The sequence below is a fragment of the Physcomitrium patens genome, chromosome 11 (genome assembly GCF_059467195.1).
Source record: "Physcomitrium patens ecotype Gransden chromosome 11, ASM5946719v1, whole genome shotgun sequence".
NCBI classification, from domain to species: domain Eukaryota; kingdom Viridiplantae; phylum Streptophyta; class Bryopsida; order Funariales; family Funariaceae; genus Physcomitrium; species Physcomitrium patens.
Genome location: NC_143420.1, coordinates 7,282,505 through 7,303,973, shown reverse-complemented (window position 1 = coordinate 7,303,973; position 21,469 = coordinate 7,282,505). Strand labels below are relative to the sequence as shown.

Below are 21,469 nucleotides of genomic sequence, written 5' to 3'. Positions count from 1 at the left end.
TTGAGAATTATGGAATATAATTAGGGCTAGCACTCTTAGCTAATTTGTATAATTAGTGTTTCATTTACAGTTCAAACTTTGATAGTGCTTGATTAATTAGATGTACTAAGTATATGTAAAATTTTATATTAATCTAATAGTGCAATTGGGAGATATTTGGAATTTGGTACAAGAAAGTATTAAAAGTTGGCAGTTTAGGATTGGATAGGGTTTCTATAATATTTAGAGATCTACTAGTTGGATTAAAATGAAATTTGGCATGGTAATAAGAAACTTCAATATCAAGCTATATAAAAATTTTGAGTTGAATCTAATAGTTGAAGAAGGAGAAATTACTATTAGAACATTTGCATCAACTTTCAAGTTGACAACTAAGTGATATCAGTGTGATTTTTGGACTTTTTCTCACAATTTATAAGTTTGATTGGATTGAATTTTTAAAAAATATATAAAAGGTTTATAGTGGTATTTTTGTGAAATTTTTTGTACCAAGTGGACTATCAAATTAGGAGCCTTCCAAAGCTCACTGACTAAAATTATGGCTTGCAAGGAGAAATCAAAATTGCCTATTTATGAGTGTTATAAGGAAATTGGGATTTATATATGGTTGAGATTATTAAGAAGAGTATTATTAAGTACTTTGTATTAGCTTTAAGTACTTTTGAATTAAAATTTGAATCGCATTCTTTTCATATGAGTAAAACCTATTAAAGTTTCTTAGATATTTGTAAAAGATGACTTCATCTTCTACAGCTAGGTGCTTGGTGCATTTTCAAACAAGACAACATGTATTACAACAATGTGGCATATACTAGAAGATGTACAAGTTTGAAGGGGGTAGATGTTGTATTGCAATTATTAATAAAATATAAAAATTAACTAAAATAAATAATATATTTATAAGTATTGATAGTTAAGATGATGAAATTATAGTTGTTTGAAATAAAGATGGCTTTTTAAGATACACTATTTTTCTTTTGAAGATACAAGGAGTTATATGATAACTTTTGATAATTGGGAGATGCAATTGCAAGGATGATTTCAAGACCTATGTTTTTGCAAAAGAATTGATATATTTAGAATTTGTATAAAGGAGTTATAGAGCATTGAAGATAGGATATGTAATTCAAAGGCAATAAGTAAGCCATTTTGTTGATAGTAATAGTTGGAGCTATATGTTGAATTTTTAGACGAATTTTTGGCTCAAAATTTTTAAAGATATATGTTATTAGGTTAAAAAGCTATATGTGAAAAATTTACGATATTTGAATACTTAGTTTGGGAGATATAAGAAATTTACTCATATGTGTATTTAAGCTAGGGTTTGAAGCTACTATTAAGGTTTTGATAATATCTTAAGATTCATAATGGATTTGTAGTTGAAATTTGTTATAATAGTTGTTTAAAGTACATTAGTACTTCATATAAATTTTTAGTTTGTTTAAATAGTCCTATCATAAGATATGATCTATAGAAATTTAGAAAAAAATCATCTTAAGAATATATAAGGATTTAGAATATTTTTATCACATTTTAGATATTCTTTGATACTTAGGACTTAAATATTGATGTAATTATTCTTATAGAAACAAATTTATATGTATAAACTTGGTGCTTTTCTATCTTGAGACTTAATTGAGCAATTAGTGATAACTAGAAGCCCAACACTTTTGTAAGGCAAATTCTCTCTATTCCAACAACGTGCATAAGAAGATTATAGAGATTAATGAAGAACAACATGAGTCTATCAATCACCTACAACTTAACAAAGATAAGAAGATGCTTTCAAAGACAATATGTAGTTGCAAATCAAAACAAACAAAATAGATGCTCTAATTATACATCAAGTTAGAAGAAGAATTTAATCAATATCAGAAGGTGACTATGAAGTTCTTGACAAAGCTATTAATAGAGTTAGAAAAGAACATAATTAAGTAATCATTGCATCTTATTCTTCTACCTAGTTACATGACCTAAAGTAATATAGCTATTTTTGAAAATATTTACAATTGCTAGATTCAAAATTTCATAGAAGTCAAAAATATTGTAAACATACATAGATATGACAAGCTAATGATCTACATAGAAAAACTATTGTACATTAAGAAAAAATTACATACCATATGAAAATAATTATATATAATTCATCAACCATTTGTTGTAATTGAAGAAGTTTGGATGACAAACTTGTAATGCATATAAATTTTAATTGTGTATGTTGGATGAAAAGTTGGTTGAAAATGTTGATAAAACATATTTTTTCATGAACATAGATAAGTGGACAATACATAAGTTTGTATCAATAATGATTAATGATGTCAAATATATGGACATTGTCTTTAAAAAGATGGACATGACTATTGTTGTCTGACTTATTGATGGTTACAAATCAATGATATGTACATCCTTTATTATATTTTAGAATGTAGATTACTTCTAAGGAATCCACAATTTACTTAACAATGTTTTTTGTATCTTGTATCATTCAACAAAGGACTTCATAACTACAAAAGTATAGCTATAATGATCTAAAAACGACGGGTTCAAACCAACACCTCAACAATGCAGAAATGTTGACAATTACTGCATCAAGAGAAATAAAACAAGGTACAAAGCCGTTCTACATTTCAAGAACGTTCCATTTATCACATTCCAATGCCGATGATGCAAATCTTTACAAGAAATGGTTTTCCAAAAAAAATCACTAACAGCACCTATGGTGCGAACCAGGTTGGTGTGCCATGTGTGTTGCACCGAAGTAACTTCAGAAGGGTGCACAAATTGCAACTTATAGAAGACCTAAGTTATCGACCACGAGGTATGATATACAAGAAAGGAAGGAGTGCCACAATAACGCGCAGCAAAAGCTTCACCAGCTGGAGTAGGCTGGGAAAATGCACACTGCGAGGTCTCCAACGTCACTCCAACACAAAATGTTTTCCTGAAGCAAGAGAAATCAAGTGAGTATTTCAGAAGGCAGACATCTAGGAACTCTCAAGGAATAGTAAGAGTCAAAATATGTGAGCCAAAACGAAGGGACAAACCTCATGGCATCTAGAAGATGGGATGCAATGCCTTTCCTACGCTCTGTTCGAGAAACCCAGATTCCCCTCACTCCACATACTGCAGGGACTTCAGTCTTGCTGCACATGATTGCCCTTCCCAGTTCCTGTACATTGTCATTGGGTACTTTTTTTCGGTTCACTACTTCCCTATTAAACTTCCAGCCCCCCCAAAGAAGCTGTTTACAAGGCTTCGACTTTTCGTCCCTAGTTTTAGCTTCTGAGATAGGTGACTCTTCAGAGTGTCCTCTAGAAACTGAAAATTGTAACAGAGTGTCTAGAGGCTTCGAGTCTTTCGATTCATGGGGTACGATAGGGAACGCGGACGAGATGCGTTCCGCTATAACGCAGCCTACAATCTTCTTGGATGCGGAGATGAATAGATAGGCCTGCTCAATTCAAACAGCTTAGAACCTCGGAAAATTTATCAAAGCGAGATGCATTACATACTGAGGAAGAAGACATGGAAGGAACAGAAAGAAAGCGGAGGCAATACTGAAGATTATGCTGAAAGTTCGCATTCCCACCTTGCAATGCTTTTTCTGCCACAGCCAACCTGGGGACAACCCCATCTCCTGCTCCATGACCTTTACTACCTCCCCAACCTTGTTCAGATAACCTGAAGGATCGCCGGGCAATACATACACAACCCGATCACCCTCGCTTGAAACCTGATAAGCCACTCTCTCATTGCTCCAACCCTGCAGCCCACATCAGCATAGATTTGAGTTGTTAAGTCGCTACTAATTGTCAGCTTGTCTGGCACACTGGATGTCAACCTAAAGAAGAACAGAATGTATGCTGCGGAACTACAAAGGTATAGGTGCAGAGGAGAACACTTTGTTTATCAACTGCAGAAGAAACATACTCGAGATAATTCCACAACTTTGGCACAAGTTAAAGGGTGCCACTGTTTCGCGAAGCAACCACTTCGCAGCAGACGAACGAAGGTTTACCTTGTAATGGATGCCCTTCAGCTGACTCCGATGAAAAGAACTGTGAAGCTTTTCATCGCTTTCCAGCCCGCGAGCATACACTAATCCGCAAACCCGACAAGTTGTGTGAGTGAAGTCGGCCTGCCCTAGGTCTAGAAAGTACTGTCGACAGCGCTTGGCGGGAGGTGGGGCAAATGTCCTCTTCGAATCCGCGATTGTTTTAACCACCTGCAATGCACGTTGGCTGCATCCTGTCGGACCTACTTCCTCCAAGGATTGAAGCTTCAACTGCGAGGATGCTCGACCCTCCGACTCGGACGGAGACTCATCGTATTCTACTTCGGTTGTCTTGTCTGAAATGGGGCTGGAGCTTCTGTACATGGAAAAAGGGATATGAGCGCCATGAGAATGCAACCGAACCGAATAGTCGGAAGTCCGAAATAATTACACCACCGGGTCGCACGAAGGGCACCAATGTGTCCACCGACATTGCATTCTTGAACGCCTATTGGGGCTTAAGGAATCGATACATGACGGTCAGATTCATGAACACGGAGGACAGTAAAGCCCACAGGAAGAGTACATAGACTTTGCAACAGGCAGTAACAGATAGGCGGAGCCATGCATGCATACCTCACAGGAGTTGAATCACGTTTGCGACGCTTGTACATGAGCAATGGAGAATCCTTCTTTGATGAGCCCATATTGCGGCATCGTGTGTCATCATCTGCTATACCGACGTCCATCACAATGCTTATCACTTCCGATTGCGCAACTCCATGTTCACTTTGGCCGAGGACTTTGATGGCAATGCTCAAGAATCATCCGCCCGAGTCCTCACGCCCCTATAAACCTAAGAAATCCCAAATTGAGTACACAACCATCCAGACAGATGACACATTCGAAACTTGACGCAATTTTCATCTCCGATGAGGAAAGAGAGAAAAAATGTCGCTCCGGGACACGATGGGGCTTCATTCTAAAAGCATTGAGACAATTACTGCGCTCAGAGCACACGGAATACTCCACGAAACTCAAACAAGAATCGTAAAGCAACAGAATCTAACGTCCCCGTAGAGCAATGGCTTCCACTAAACCCACCACAGTCGTAACAAACTCCACAAGCAGATGCAAATAAGCAAGACTAACCTTCTTGCTTTCAACACTCTTCAACAGCTCAATTGCATGAACTCAAACCTGTATACCTCTACACTACAAATCCACAACACCTACACGAAACTCAAGAAGACTCCAAAACCCCCAGGATTCAAAGAAAACCCTGTAGAACGACTTTGATCAAAGGCTACTGCACTATGTCACCACAAATGATTCTCGGACCGCTGGTGCACCACTAATTAAGCGCATTAGAATCGATTACGGGGGCTCTGATGACCATTACAGCGGGGTGACAAGAACTACGGGAGTGACGCTGAAGAAGGCGCCAGACGTTGGCTGGTTCCCGCTAGAACTTTGTATCAAAGCATCGTTCACATTTGGAACGAACGAGGTCGACGGTAGCCGTTGGGATCAGACGCAACGAAGGACGTCGGCGATACTTTTCGTTAACGAGCGGCGTCGTCAACGGCGACGGCGACATCTGATGAGCGGCTGATTGAGATTGAATGCGAATCTTCTAATTCAGGAATCGCATGGATGAGGCGTGGTGGACGTGCGTGAAACCACTCAAAGGTGGATGCAACATCATCGGTGAACTTGGAGTGGATGAGACATCGGGGTTCTATTCGTGAAGCGGACCTTGCAACGGTAACGTCGCCCGCTTGGCCTGCTCGACGCTGTATTATATTCTTGAATACTGTAGGGTAGCTAGGACGATTATTTGTGGATTACATCGGTTTCAATCCTGTTGCAGCTCTGTCTTTCGTTGGTGCAGTCGAATCTGGGCGGAATGTGGAAGTCGTGGTGTCGTCTAACTCGGGGTATCCTGGCCTGCAATTGCTGTTGATGTTGATGGGATTTTGGTTGCCAGGAGGATGAGAGGTTCGACCAGGAGGTTGGTTTTAGCATGAATTACCAGTATCTGTCTAGAATGCTCCATGAGGTGAGAATTGTGAGAAAATCCCTCGCTGTACTTTCATTGTTGTGACTGAGATCACCAGTGTTAGGGTTTTTGAAGTAGGCGCCGTCTAAAGTAACAGTGCCCAAGACATTCGTCGACCATTGCGTGCGACTTTGACACGATTATTGTTAGTTTTCGGCAGCTGTAGAAATTCACGAAAAAGACTTCTGGAATTGTATTTGAAGGCATCTGTGTATTAGAATTTGTCTTCAGACTATTTCATCTTCAGTAACTGATTCTTGTATCCGTGCCATCACCTGCATCGGTGGTTCGCACATCTAATCTAAAAGTTGGGTTCTGTTTCGAGCAGCATTCATCAAAGTGTTTTCTATCGCAAAACTCAGCGAGCGTTTGAGGATATCCGAAAACTATGAGTTGTGGTTTGAATGAGTGAACGTTGTTTGCGACATCATCCGTGTCCCTTTGGTCCGATTTGGCCAACCCAACCTGGATTACTTCTGCGATAGCTTCTGTGGATTGCCGACTCTGACTGTCACTAGGAAGTTAGTATTGAATTGTGAAGCCGGGTGTTAGTCGCGCATTCTTCCGAAGTGCCTCGCTAAACGACCACACTGGATCACATGCTGCACAACAGGGTCTAGTAGCTAGGAAAGTCTAAATGCCACTCAAATTTCAATCCCTGAAAACTTATGGTACTGCAGACTAGGCAATTCAAGCATTAATAGGTCTCCAAAAGATATTTGACCCAGGTGGGTTAGTCTTGACTTCGAATGAGGGTTTGTTAACGGAGAATTTTTTAAGTCAGTGTGTGAATTTAATTTTTTTTAGGCTGCGCAGAAGGTGTGATACATTTGCGCTGTGTGGGTTGATAGTGTCGTTAAACCGTGCAAGACGTCGATGATTATTATCATGTCACCACTGTTGCAATTCTTGTGCACGTGACTATTGTCCAACCTGCGTGCTTTTTATCGGCCAATCATGGGTTTTTTACTAAGATTTCGTCTCTTCTCTCCGACCCAATCAAGCAGTTAAAGACCATCAGAAATCTCTCTCCTCTTGCAGGTAACAGTCATGGTGTGGCTCTTACCTTGAAACTTGGATAAATAACTTCCTGAAACTCATATTGCGGTTGTGGTGGCTAATTGTGAGCTACGTTAATTCGTTTGTTCATTTCTGCCTTCTATTTCAGTATTGAATGATCTAACCAGAGTACAGCATGCACCGTCATTTGTGTAACCACTCTTACATGGTTCTTTCCTTCGTGTGCCGTGTAAAAAAGGTTCAGATAAGGTGGATCACATGTGCAGGAATTCTTCACATCACCGCTGAAGAATGGCTGGGTACACATGTTAAAGCACGCAAACAGCACAGGGGTAAAATGCTTACATACTGATTGCACCTCCTCTTCTACAAGACCCCTTGAGAGTTGTCAAAATCTCTTCTTTTCTAAGAAATCTACATCACTCAACATGCATTGACAGTCTAGTTTCCAGCGAAACAAAGAAGAAAAACAAGTACACAGGAAACCTTCCCCTGCATCGCTATGTTTCAGCATCACTGATTATCAGCGGCTGGAAGCTTTTCTAACTCACATTCACCATTTAGCATGTAGTGACATTGAAGATTACTGCTGGCCATGGTGATCCAAGAAACCATACTCATCCGATCGGAACCTACACAGTGCTGCGCGAGTTTCTACCAAATGCATATCTCTGTTACACTGCGGCGTGTGACAAAAAGCTCCAATACTGCAATAGTGGCTAGCTGTTTGCGTTTGAAATGCATGTGCTAGTTCAGTTATCTGGTTAACGTACTTACTTCTGGCTTCTGAGAGCTTTGCAATGTTGAGTGTACACAATTGGCATTATTTATGAGGGACAATAACTGATCAAAATGCAAGGCATTCGGAAAAGCAATAACAATAGTAGCCAGTGGCAAACCTAATATGCGGCCGATGCCTACATCAACAACATGCATGAATCACGGCTTGCACGAAACAGGTTTCTGTGCTCGTAGTTGCTTAAGCAGTGCTCAAATAATAAACGCGCGAAAGTACATGCCGTACGAATAGGTTCAATAGCTCGCTCATCCCATTGACAGACTGTGTTAGCATGAACGCAAGTTCAATGCACTGCATCACATTCTTGACCAACTACAGATAAAAAAAAAGGTGCACCTTGAACATCCTCTACGATCGTGGCTTCTCTTTCTTCTCCTTGAAAAGAGCCAGAAGAGATACACCAGATACCTTCACCACTTTAAAACGGACTCCGGGAATATCTCCGACAGCGTGCCCCTTACGACCGAATCCCGCAATAAGCACTTCGTCCTGAAAAGAAGAAAAATATATACATACATATGATGAGACCAAGAGAAAATGCTATCAAACAGATGAGAACATGCGACATTGATGTGGGCGATACAGATAGACAATTAGAGGCCATGACAGGAATAATGCAGCGAGAATGCTTACGTTCTCCTCAATGTAGTTCAAACAACCATCGTTGGGAACGAAGGCAGCAATCTTCTTTCCGTTCTTAATAAGTTGCACTCTGGCACACTTACGGATTGCAGAGTTGGGCTGCTTGGCCTCAATACCACTGTCAAACAATTTACATTTCATTAGAATACGCATTCCATACCAACGATTGCAATGTGACCACGAAGTGACGGTTCACATTTGATTGTACTAACCAAGCGATGACAAATCAATCACTATGTGAATTCGGCCTTTGAAGCACCTGCGAACTTCTCAGTCCATCGAAGAGCCTGGAATTCGTAAATGCATGAAACTGCTAAGGTTGGCAAATTCAATTACAATGAAACAAGGCCAGTTACACAGCATTTGACCCTAATAAATACTACTACTCCCAGAAACTGGTCACTCTAAAACTTATATAAGTCATAAACATCATACTCACATTTTCTCCAGAACGATACCCTTGGCGTGAGAGGAACCAGCGAATGGCTTCTTCCACTCGTTACCCAAGTGAGATTTCTTGTAGGACTTGTCAGCCCACAACTGAGCCCTGCGGTGGTTCTTGAGCTTACGCCCAGCTCCCATACCCCGTGTCTTACTGCACGAACAAAACACGGACCCCACACCAATCCATGTTTAGTCTCAGCTCGTCTCCTAACCCATCCAACGAGCCAAATCAACGAAACCCTAACCCCGAAGTGAAGTACCAAACACACAGCTCTCGAAAATCTTCTCCAAAACTTTCACAGTGGAGATTCAAAAGATGAAATAAGACGAACAGACACAACATACCCCATGGTGAGAGGCTGGAAGAGCGGGTGGCAATGCGAAGGTTAGAGTGCGAGGACGAAAGAGGGAGAGGCGAAGCGCGACGCTTGCTGTAGAACCTCCGCCCGTCGAAAGAGAAGGAGAACGAGGGCGTGGGCCTGCTTTAGGGCAAACCTCGGCGAGGGTCCCTCCAGGGGCCAACTTCAGATCCCGTGTGACTAATCAGATCCCCTTTCCAGGTGTCTATCCATGTCCTCAATCGGGTGCCTTCTACAGTCTGATGGTTGAGAAACTTTATTGGTGGGTTATGTTGTGCCTGTCTTCTGCTCACTTGCTCAATCTCAATTCTTATTTACGATCCTTTTGGCACAATTTACATCTATTTGGATCGGTTTCTTTCCTAATGGTTTGTAATTTTGAAGTTTGACCACATGATAGTGTCATTCTTTTGTTTGAAAATTTATAGAAATTTAATTTTGATTGATTGTGATTATTCTAATTCAATCACTTGCAACAAATACACGATAGTAATTATGAAACAAAAGGCATCTGGATTCTGGCATTTGTTTCATGATTACTATCACACACACTGCATGTATTGAAATAAACAAATAACCGTCTAAACACAGATTTTTAATAGATTGTGAAATATTTTAAATAGGAATATGATTTGGTAATTTCTAAAAAAATGGTTTTCTTAAAAACCTTTCACTTGTTGAATAAGCTGAGTATGTGCATGTGTTTGTATATATATACACCTTAGCATTAGAGGACCTTGCTTTGTTGGCAGAGTAATATATGAACGTGAATTATTGATGAATAATAAAATATAATTCAAAAATAGATCACAATAAAAATCATTTAAACAATAATCATTCAAGAAAATATTTCTTGATAAAATATAAAATTGAAAAAAAAAAAAAAAAAAAAAAAAAAAAAAAACAACACAAAAGAAAGCATATACATATTCAAAAAGCACTCATAATCTTAGAATTAACATGCATGAATAAATAGAAATATGTACAATTATAAAATGTAACAAAAAGAATAAGAAAAAAATAAATACAGAATAAATACAACAACATGATATGTATATATATATATATATATATATATAAGTAGAAGATATGGTAATATATAATATATAATATATAATGATTTAGAATTAAAGTTATGTATATGATTATATGCAACTAAGAAAACCATATTTTGACCTTTGGTTTTAGGAGAGCCATGACCTGGCAGTTTTCTATCACCATGGGCTTGATTGTAGGAATGAGCATTTAAAAGGTCCATCGAAAAGGCAAAACATCAAAACAAAACAAGAATAAATTTGTATGTGGGTTGGGAAGACAACAAGCAATGAATAAATGCATTTGGATTGCAATTGTTTTAACATCTCTGTGATGCAATGTTTGGATTGTGATTGCAAATGAGACTATGTAACAATGTGCTAAAATATTTCAAGACAAAGTCTATTTTTATGACCAATTTCTAGACTGCACAACATTGATATTACAGAATATGGGTTCTGGAATTTAAATTACTATTAATAATATTCATTAGAGCCACATTTGATAACAGTGTGAAACAACGATGATTTTTTTATTTATTTTTAAATCCATCATTTAATTGAATATTCTCCCAAAATTACAAATTACCATATCTATTTTCATAAAAAGATTAGATAGTAGTTGTTGTAATATTTATTGGTAACGTCTCAATAGAATTTATTTTGTAATGAAAGATTTCCAAAAATTAGTTCTCTTCTATGTATTTGGCATTTCAAATGTACACAAGCATTAATATCAAGGTGATGCATAGATGTTGAGATAACAAATTTTACAATATAACTTTGATAAGAATCCTATTATTTTATTCAAATATTAAGAATATAAAAAAATATAAAAAAATTTCTAAGATATTATAAAATATTCTAAAGTTTCATAAAAAAATTATTATATTTTTTTTACATATTTAAATTATTTTTTAGAAACTTTTAGAATTTTATATAAATTTATAATTTTTTTTTATCTATTTAGAAGTTTCTAAATTTTTTCTTTAATTTTTAAAAAAATTATAGTTTTTTGGATCTTGTATTGAAAATTTGAAGTATTTATAGAAAATTGGTTATATTCCTAAAATAAAATATAATTCTTAAAACTTAAAAAATAAATAAATCATAGAATTTGGTGTCACATACATACATATTTATTTTAATAGTCACTTAGATACTATTAATAGGTAGAAGTAGGTAAAAATAGATATATTTGATAATATCTTGTAGAGAAGCTTCATAGACACAATTTCACCTTTATGTGTATCTATAGGTAATTGGTAGATTGAAAAAAAATCTCACTTATTTACTTTCCTTCATTAAGTTCTTGTCCTTGACACTTGGTTGATGTAATATAAATAAATAATAAAATAAAGAAGAAGAGACACATTATTTTTTTCCAAAAACAAATTGAAAATTTCCAAATATGTATATCTATATATATATATATATATATATATATTGATCTTGTGTATAGTATTATATTATAATTTTTTGTATTTCTTTGATTTTTTATATTTATTTTTTTATTATTAATATTAAATAGCTTCTGAAGCAATATATATACATATATATATATATATATATATATATCAATATTTACAAAGTTAAATTTAAAATAATATCCTATTATTATTTGTTTTAATTTTTTTGCATTAAGTTGAACATTTTATCTAATTTTGATTTAATGTAACAAGATGTGAATTTTAGAAATTATATAACTAAGTAAAATAAGGTTATAAGAATCACACATAAATTATAATCAACCTTAATGTAATTTAAGCCTAAAAGAGCCAATATTTGGAATTATCTATTATTATACTATTTATATTTATTTATATTTTATATCAATCATAATTTAAAAGTTTAAAATATTTATGCAATTATTTTAAAATTTTAAGCATATTACATAATTGGATAGAAAATTTATCATTTTTTCTCAAGAAATATCTATTTATTTATATAAATATCTAAAATTGGCTTTTAAAAAATACATGTGTTATTCTTTAAATTATTTTACATATATTTAATAAAAACATGATTATATATATATATATATATATATCATGTCAATTTAGTAAAAGCATGGATATATTTAACATTCTTATGTATGTATATACATATACATGATTTTTTTTTTCTTACAATATATACACTCTATGCTAAAAATTCATGCAAGTGCTTTCAAATTAACAATTTAAATGCAAATAGACTCAAATGGACTATCCACATTCATTAAACACAAAATTATTCTAAAATCATAGAGAATCATTGTTGATTTTGTAGAGGAATACACAATAATCTAATCTCTTGGAAGTTGGCACTCTACAAATTCAAATTCAAATTCAAAAAAACTCACACACACATAATGTACATCCAAACTTGCACAATTCCAACAACGAATTTGGGTGCACCGACGTTGCACATTGTATGCGGCTGATTGTGAAAAAGTAATCTGTTGAAAAGTGACGCGGACGCGCGGGACAGGCAAATCCTGTGACGCCAACACACGACGTGAGGTGCTTCGTCGCCGTTACCGCGGGAAGAGAGCAACCTTTTGCGGAGAGCGAAAAGGCAAAAATGTCAAAACATCGTTCGTCACGAGCACCAAATCACTCGCTTGATCTCTCTCATGTGTCCCGGGACGCACTTGTCGATTCCATTACGAGGCTTCTTCTAATCCAACCCTCATCATACCACGCTGCTGGGGTCGCTACGTCGCGAGCTCGCCTGTTTCACAACCCCCGGGCCACGCCATGGCTGCCGCTGCTGCTAATCTGGAGGATGTGCCCAACGATGTGCTCTTCCATGAGCTTCTGCGCCGCATGAAGTGTGCCCCCAAACAGGAGAAGCGCCTCATCCTTGTTGGTATATGCACGCTTTTGGGTTTCAGGTGTTTTGAGATTTCTGGGTTGCAAAACGTAGAATGCCTAGCGAGCATTTTCTAACCGTGGTTGTTACATTTGAATGCTGATTTGGTTTTTCGTATTTGTTTAGTTTTGTGTTTGATTGTTATTGTTTTGTATTGTGTCATCTAGGGCCTCCGGGATGTGGGAAGGGAACCCAATCGCCCATTCTCAAGGAGGAGCACTGCCTGTGCCATTTGGCCACGGGCGACATGCTGCGCGCAGCGGTAGCTAAGCAGACGCCTTTAGGGTTACAAGCCAAGGCTGCTATGGACCAGGTTACTACTAACTTCCTATTTCAATGAGAACTATATTATGCTAGTTGATGTGAATGGCGTAAAAGCACTAGAAAGCCATCGGTAGAATTTGCTCGACATAGTTCTGGTATAACAGCATGTGTTGATAGAGGTGGAAGTTGATTGGCAGGGCGCGCTGGTTTCCGATGACTTAGTGGTAGGAATTATCGAGGAGGCTTTGAAACGGCCGTCATGTTCAAAGGGTTTTATTCTTGATGGCTTCCCCCGCACTGTTGTCCAAGCACAGAAGGCATGAATGTTCTAACCTTTCTCTTGAAAATTTTCTGGTTTTTAGAGTTTTATGATCGGAGCTATTAGAAGCTCAATGGAGTTACTAGTTTTGTCACCGTTAGTGACATCTACCGTGCTCCTTTGCAGTTGGATGCCGCTCTTGAGAAGCAAGGCGTAAAGGTTGACAAGGTTCTGAACTTTGAGATTGAAGATTCTGTCCTTGAAGAGCGTATTACTGGGCGGTGGATTCACCCCGCTAGTGGCCGATCTTATCACTCCAAGTTTGCACCCCCGAAGGTGCCTGGCCGTGATGACGTAAGTTTTACGTTCTCTAAATCTTGACATGTTTTTTTTACATTTAGTCGTAATAAATGTATACACACACACACACACAGATTCTTCGCAGCGTTTTTAGAGTGACTGGTTGGACTCTATTCGAAGGAACGCTAGCATCTTGTATTAGTTTTCATCTGGAGAGAAGGGCGTTAGTCTCGAATGCGTGGGCGTAAGATCGTCTTGTCACAGAGCAAGTTCAAGGTCTTGAATTTGTGTATGACTTGTGGTCGGCAGATTACTGGAGAGCCTTTGTTGCAGCGCAAGGATGACACTGTGGAAGTGCTTAAGAAGAGGCTATCGTCGTTCCACGAACAGACCACACCCGTGAGTTTTGTTTTGCTTTTTCATATCTGCGTATTATGGTTTTCTTTTCCAGCTAGAGCTTGTACCTTGCAAGGGTTTTCTTCGCGTACTCAAAGCTGATGTACATTCTTGAGTGATGCAAATTAATTTGGTTTGATTTGATCAGCAATGCAAGTAAAATCTGGAAATAATAAGTCTGATTTGGATCTATTGCTGATTTCGTATCACTTCGTTGCCAGCTGTTCATGCCTATCGATTGTTCTTACATGTGAGTATTTTGTTACGTTCAGGTCATTGAGTACTACCTGAAAAAGGGTGTCGTGAGGAACATTGAAGCTGCGAAGCCAGCTAATGTCGTCACTCAGGAGATTCAGAAAGCCATCTCCTGAGTACTCTCTTTCTGATGTACCACTCTGCCTACTTGTGCCAGCTTAGTAATTTTTGGGCGGCTCGAACACATTGTTGGAGTGGAGGTTGTTTCTTCCCCTTGTCCGGACGTGCATCTTAGTTGGCAACGTGGAACATTTGACTATCGTTTCTGGTCTTGTGATGAAAACAGAAGAGTCAATTTTATACTTTTAGAACTACGGGGGATTTAGAATAGTCAGTAGGTTGTGCATAGACTCTCACGGAGATTCCCATGTAAGGGTCTTTTTATGCATATAAAGCCTGAGCGGAAGTGTTTCGTTTCAATACAGCCGCTCCTGGTGATTGATACCAAGGAAACCACTCGCAATTCTTCACGAACTGTTGAATGAATTGGTTAAACATTGCTCGCGTCTTTATCAACTGTATTTTATCAGTCAACTCTTCTACAAGGGGAGTTGCGTTCATTACAGGTAGTTCACTGTTTTCTCATGTTAGAAAGTGTGGGCTGCTAGAAATCATGGTCAAGATCCTAGCTCTATTTGGCTTCCGAGTCAATCCTTGTAATCCTTGAGAAGCAGCACTCAAATGTGCTGGTCCTCACTTTGGTAAGACATTGCATCCTCTTTTCATCAACTTCTGGTCGCCGGGACTCACTAAAGTCAACGCTCTACACCCCAACTTTTATGGCATAGTCTAGATTTTCAGCTGCTCATTCTAACTTGGATTCCCAGTATTGGTCGTTGCTGCAATTGAACACCTTCGTGTGCGACTACAATTTCAATAAGACCCTACAGAAAGGATCTGAAGGCAGGCATTCATGGAGAGGAAAGGACCCGATGTCTGTATGAACATCGTGGCATAAAGAATCTGTAGTGAATCGTTTCGTAATTTTATTTCTTTAGTTCAGCATCTTCAACCAGTGACATTTGGTCGAAGCTGAAGTATCAAAGATGAGCACTGGAACGAATGTGCTATCAGCTGTGGCTGCTGGCATGTGCGCTGCAATATTGACACAGGTTTGTAATCGATGCTGTCAGTTTCAAGCATAGGTTCGGCGATCATGTTTTGGTTTTGGTTATTGAGCAACAAATTAGCTCTTTGTGAGCTTGTATTCTGGAGTGCTGATTGAGTGCTGTCATCAGATGCTGCATCGACCAGGATGCAAACGAGCTCATTCGGAAATTCGAAAGGTTTACGGGCCACATTGCCTGAGAGTTGCTGGCAGGTGGCTTAATCTAGCCTTGGAGAATAACTTGTCCTTGTTTCTAATATTCGGATTCATGTACCAGGGTTTTCTTTTGGTTTAAATCTTAATCTCAGCAGCAGAAGACCTTTGTCTCTCTTTGGGTACTTTGAGATAGATGGATTTATTTGTCTCTACTTTACTCGAGTTACACGACTTCTAAATTCAAATGACTCAATCTTGAATTACTCGACGACGATTGGTGATTTGTGAAGATGATGGGTCTTTTAAACCTAACGAATTATTAGACGAATGCTAGTATGTGAACTTTGTTACAGTACTTTGTTTTTGGACAGCTGGACTTTCCTCCACAAATGGAAATAGTTGCAGAGGCTGTGGACATAGATGGAGCGCGCAGTAGGTTATCGAAATTGTCTCCAAAGGATTTCCAAGCATTCTTGGTTGAAGGCACTATCCAAGACCATTGCTGCAGTTATTGATTATGCAGTCAACGCATATCTTTTTTACAAAACGTTCTGTGAATGCTTGTGACCAGAGATGATTGTCATTATTGTCACATACTGCTCATCTACATTAATCCCATTCTGAGAACTAGTCAGACGTCTCGGATTCACATAGCGAAGTCAATTCTTCACATGATCTAAAATGTGACCCTTCTGTTTGTGGAGCTAAGTTAACACAATCAGCCGAATTTTGATGAAGACTGCAATCCGCTTGAATGTCTGAACAATTATATCAAAAGTGTGCCAATGCTCTAGAAATATGCTGTAGGCGTTTAAATAGGTAGGGACAGAAGAAAGTTTGAAGGGGTACTGTGAGGAATTGTATGCACAAAATGTGTAGAACTCTTTTTATGTTGCTATTTTGCTTATGATCAAAGTGAAAGTTTCTGGTACCAGGTGGATAGTCATGTCAACGATTCCGATATGGTTGCTTGTAGGGGATAAAACTTATAAGTCCGTCACTCTACCTTTGTCTGTTGCTCACATGGTAGATCTTGCTGTTCATTCAAAGGCCCCTTGTATGTAGATAGCAAGCACTTGCGGTGGAAGGTAAGGAAGCCCATTTCTTTTTCTAATAGTGGGTTGGGAGAAACTAATTAATGTACAATGTGCAGTATCTGAATTCAATTCAAACAGTTGCATGTAACGAGAATCAATTCAGGTTTATAGTGTGTTTTTCTGTCTTATTGTAAAGTTTACAGATTTTAAAAAATACTTAACTTTTAACACCTTCTACTAGAACTAATTATAGATGTAAATTAATTTGCATATGCATTAGTTTGGAACATAAAAAATAGAAAATCAATAAAATAATCATGTGCATTCTTAGACATAAAAGATACACATAGAGGTTTTAATTAATTAATTAGTTTATATGCAAATTAAAGTTTTTGGTTCATTTATAATGTTATTGTAAAATTTAGAGCATTTTAAGTCATGTGGAGGTCACATAGGGTGTAGCAATAAATAAAAGAAGGAACTTGGAATAGATTTGCCACCTATACTCCTACTAACATTAAGCAAGTATCATTAAATAACCATATTTACATATCTATACTTAATAAAAATAAAATATAAAATCATACAAATGATAATTATTATTAACCAAAATATTTTTATAATGCATATTACTTAATACTAATGTCAATCCTCCATAATCTATTTACTTTTATAATTCCTTATCATACACATGCACACACATACACACACACACACACACACTATATATATATATATATATATATATAAAAGATAATCTTCTTTTAATACAATAATACCATATTAAAAATATTTTATTGCAAAAATATTTTTTTTTGCAATCTTAGTATCTACCACAATTTAAGGTCTATAATAGCATTCAATACATACAATAATAATGTTATAGCTATTGATCAATATCATATTTAGTATTTAAATAAAAAATAATAATAATAAAAATTTGTTAATGCTACTTCTTCAATTGATATTGCTACATCCTATGTGACCTCTACACCATTTAAATTGACTAAAAAACATGCTTCTATGCTTAGCACGTCCATAATAGCCTAATATTAAACCCCAATATTGATTCAAAATAGAATAAATAAATAAACAAAATATTTTTTAATTAGTAATTTTTTTAATAAATAAAATGTAAGAAAAATATTTTATTTTAAAAAACCAATTCACAACCTATTTTTTCATAAAATATTCATTGTCTCCATGTCAACCTCCATCCTTTCTTTAAGCAAACAAAGCAAAAATTGTGCAAAAGAAAGGTGCATATTATTAGCTAGTTGTCTACAAGGAGGTCATGTGGGGTGTAGAAATGTCAATTGAGGATGTAGCATTAATAATTATCTAAAAATAATATATGATTGTTGTTTGAAAATTTCTTGTTTAACATTTTTAATTAATTTAACATGAGAGTTGAAAGAGCTATACATATCTTCCAACTTTCATGTAAAACTACTTTTTCCTTAGTCCAAAATAACCTCAAACTAGTAAAAGATGACAAAACTGCACCCAACCCGAAAAAATAAACAATGAAAAATCCAATCATAAAATCTTAACAATGTGTCACCAACCCTCACAACCATGGATTACTCCAACTGTGTCAAAACACAAAAAAGAGACTAATTCTTTCTTCACATGCTCATTCAACCACTAGGTTTGTGCTGCATAGGTCCAAGTTGGATCCCACCTTCCCAGTTGTATTTTATTTTATTTTATGGAAGACATCTTCTTTGTGGGAATGGGAAGCACACACAAGAGTGGCGTGAGACAGAGGCGGATTCTCGATATCCGTCGTCTATGCAGACGTAGGAAGCACAAGACAAGTCGAGATTCAAACTTGCATCAGCTCACATGAAGCATGCTGCCGAAGCTCCGTTAACTACTGACGCGAGATGCACCGCTGTCTACCCACGATTGGTTTCCATTCAAACGAGCTGGGTTTACATGACACGACATAACTGGATTAATTCCAAGATAATCTGGATTCCCTGAGGGTATGCCAAACAGTGAACAGCAGCTCGGTATTCGTGGCAGCACGAGGAAATCCTGTCATGTCTGTGAGAGGCTGCGCCATGTAACTCAGTCTCTGGATCTGCGAGATACAATTGGTGCTCCCCATCCTAGACCATGACTTGTGTGGAGTATACTGTGATCTGTCGAATGGGTACTTGATTCACAAGCTCGAGGTGGTTTTTGTTGGAGTGCTTCGCGTATCTGTAAATTTTGTTAAGGTCCGTCTGTGGATTTGATAGCCATTGTTTGCTAAGGGTGGAAATGAATAACTTGAGTGGTTTGGGTGTTGTTGCGCTTTGCGGGGCTGTTTGTGCTTTTGTTGTGACTTTACAGATGGGATACCCCAATGAGGGATTCAGTGTTCGTAAGAAGATTTTGAGCTGGTTTAGGTAATGAGTTCTGGATGTTGACTCATGTGATTGTTTGCTTCATTCTCTTGAATTGATGGTTGTTGTGTGGAAATCTTGAGTATTCTATTGTGCCGATCGTGCAGGTTGGGTGAGAAGCCTTCGACGTTATCGAAAATGGACGTGGCAGCTTCGGTAGCTGGTCAGACCCAGTTCACGGTTGACTTGTACAAAACCTTGGTTAAGGGTAAGGAGAGCGAAAATGTGGTTCTGTCGCCTCTTAGCGTTGATCTGGCATTAGCGATGTTGACGGCAGGGGCAAAGGGACCGACGAGAGAGCAGATTTCCAAGTGCATCAAGCTCCCGCAAGGCAAACCATTACACGATTTCTCCTCGCATTTGAGGAAGACTGTGCTTTCTAATCAGCAGGGCGATGGCGGACCGGAGTTGGCACTCGCCAACCGTTTGTGGGTGGAGCAATCAGTGAAACTGAAACCTGCATTCCAGAAAATTCTTCAGGAGAGCTACGGATCTGAAGCTGCCTCGGTAGACTTCATCTCTAAGGTACTGAAATTAATTTCCTTCTTCCTGCGTCTCCACAAACCCTACCTTGCTTCACTGCTCCCAATTCCTCGAATGATTTGTTTTATAATTTTTTATATCAAAAGCTCAATTCAGGTGATAAATGAGCCACATAGAACCATTTCGTGAATACAGGCATAAATCGTGCTCTTGTTGTAGACCAAGACCAGACCTCACGTCGGTCTGTCTTGTTCACAGACTGTTGCAATGTTATTGGAACTGAGATTCCCAGAATTGGCGCAGCACAATTAGAAGCTTGTTCCCTGCAAGAATTGAATCATATGCTTGGTAAATTTGAGCTTGAACTGCAGCCTATGTAACACGCTGGCTGCAATCCGAACCATCACGAAGTCGCATCTAAAATTGTTGATTAAATTCCCAAAATGTGATTGTGCATTGAAATCAACCAATAAGCTGGTGGTGTGCAGGCCGCTGAAGCTCTAGCAAAAGTAAATAAATGGGCGAAAGACGAGACGCACGGGAAAATTGAGAATCTCCTTCCTGCAGGTTCAGTGGACCACGACACACGCGTTGTGTTAGCTAACGCGCTTTACTTCAAGGGAGCATGGAAGAAACAATTTGACGATTACCACACCCGAGAAGAGGACTTCTACTTGCTGGATGGGAAGACAATAAAAGTGTCCATGATGCACACATCCCAGAGGCAGTATGTGAAATCTTTTCCCACTTTCAAGGCTCTTCGCTTACCATACTCCGCTGGCCACGACGAACGCTTATTCTCGATGTTCATTCTTTTGCCAAGTGAGAAGTACGGGCTAGTCGAGTTGGAAAAAGCTCTAGATGCGAAGACTTTGGCAGAAGATCTGCAGCACGTCAAGCAGTTGTTACCCGTGAGCAAGTTCGAGCTCCCGAAGTTCAAAATCTCCTCAGGGTTTGAGGTACCGAAGGCATTGGAATCCATGGGGTTAACCTTGCCGTTTGGAAGGGAAGCAGATCTGACTGAGATGCTGGACTCCCCCGTGTCTGACAAGCTCTATGTCTCCAATATATACCACAAGACTTTTGTCGAGGTTAATGAGAAGGGGACTGAAGCAGCCGCAGCTACAGCACTAACAGTCACCGCGAAAAGCCTGCAGATGTACACTGATGATCCGGTGGAGTTTGTGTGCGACCATCCGTTTATGTTCGTGATTAAGGAAGAGCATTCGAATGTGGTAATTTTCACGGGTCGTGTTACCGATCCCTCTCTTGCACAATGAGTTGCAGGGTTAAGATCGCCAGCTTGATTCGTCATCGCTGGTGAATGACATTGAATCGATGTCTTAGAGTGAAAAATGTTGACATCTTATGCTAGTGAATATAGCGGGGGACTGGATCCTCGGCTGTATTTGAGTGTGTAGATTAATGGTATGGCGTAGCAAGTATAATGACGTGTACAAACGAGTAAAATATGTGAATAGCTTGCGTTGTTGAAATGGACCGAGTTCTGTAATGTTTTTTAATCAACTTGAACTCAATCTGCTTCACACCATTTATGGATAAGGCATTCAATTTGGACAAGCCAGATTGAGCAATGACATTTAT

The 21,469-nt window shown here is 38.0% G+C and overlaps 4 protein-coding genes and 1 long non-coding RNA gene across 6 annotated transcripts; 3 read left to right on the top strand and 2 right to left on the bottom strand.

Moving 5' to 3' along the window:
• Positions 1-2,608: 2,608 nt before the first annotated feature.
• Positions 2,609-5,370, bottom strand: LOC112288834 (protein CHROMOSOME TRANSMISSION FIDELITY 7). Of its 2 annotated transcripts, none has more exons than XM_024533471.3 (6): positions 5,147-5,370; positions 4,631-4,850; positions 4,019-4,370; positions 3,590-3,763; positions 3,045-3,451; positions 2,609-2,941 (listed from the first exon to the last, which is right to left on the bottom strand). In XM_024533471.3, the coding sequence occupies exons 2-6, from the start codon at positions 4,741-4,743 to the stop codon at positions 2,800-2,802; spliced, it is 1,188 nt and encodes a 395-aa protein (XP_024389239.1). In that variant the 5' UTR covers positions 4,744-4,850; positions 5,147-5,370; the 3' UTR covers positions 2,609-2,799. The 2 variants fall into 2 exon arrangements, with proteins under 2 accessions (XP_024389239.1, XP_024389240.1); XM_024533472.3 differs by having other exon boundaries at positions 4,631-4,842; positions 5,147-5,282.
• A 447-nt stretch (positions 5,371-5,817) lies between these two features.
• On the top strand, positions 5,818-6,874 carry LOC112288837 (uncharacterized). The gene is made up of 2 exons (XR_002971703.3): positions 5,818-6,056; positions 6,385-6,874. It is a non-coding gene; the product is annotated as an uncharacterized LOC112288837 (long non-coding RNA).
• A 1,177-nt stretch (positions 6,875-8,051) lies between these two features.
• On the bottom strand, positions 8,052-9,407 carry LOC112288835 (small ribosomal subunit protein uS12). The gene is made up of 4 exons (XM_024533473.3): positions 9,307-9,407; positions 8,957-9,112; positions 8,509-8,635; positions 8,052-8,364 (listed from the first exon to the last, which is right to left on the bottom strand). The coding sequence occupies exons 1-4, from the start codon at positions 9,309-9,311 to the stop codon at positions 8,224-8,226; spliced, it is 429 nt and encodes a 142-aa protein (XP_024389241.1). The 5' UTR covers positions 9,312-9,407; the 3' UTR covers positions 8,052-8,223.
• Positions 9,408-12,967: 3,560 nt separating this feature from the next.
• LOC112288193 (adenylate kinase 4) lies at positions 12,968-15,137 on the top strand. The gene is made up of 6 exons (XM_024532137.3): positions 12,968-13,207; positions 13,378-13,523; positions 13,672-13,791; positions 13,920-14,087; positions 14,343-14,432; positions 14,702-15,137. The coding sequence occupies exons 1-6, from the start codon at positions 13,096-13,098 to the stop codon at positions 14,798-14,800; spliced, it is 735 nt and encodes a 244-aa protein (XP_024387905.1). The 5' UTR covers positions 12,968-13,095; the 3' UTR covers positions 14,801-15,137.
• A 593-nt stretch (positions 15,138-15,730) lies between these two features.
• LOC112288887 (serpin-Z2B) lies at positions 15,731-21,416 on the top strand. The gene is made up of 6 exons (XM_073537375.2): positions 15,731-15,796; positions 15,923-16,005; positions 19,066-19,168; positions 19,329-19,384; positions 19,489-19,906; positions 20,353-21,416. The coding sequence occupies exons 1-6, from the start codon at positions 15,731-15,733 to the stop codon at positions 21,142-21,144; spliced, it is 1,518 nt and encodes a 505-aa protein (XP_073393476.2). The 3' UTR covers positions 21,145-21,416.
• Positions 21,417-21,469: the final 53 nt, after the last annotated feature.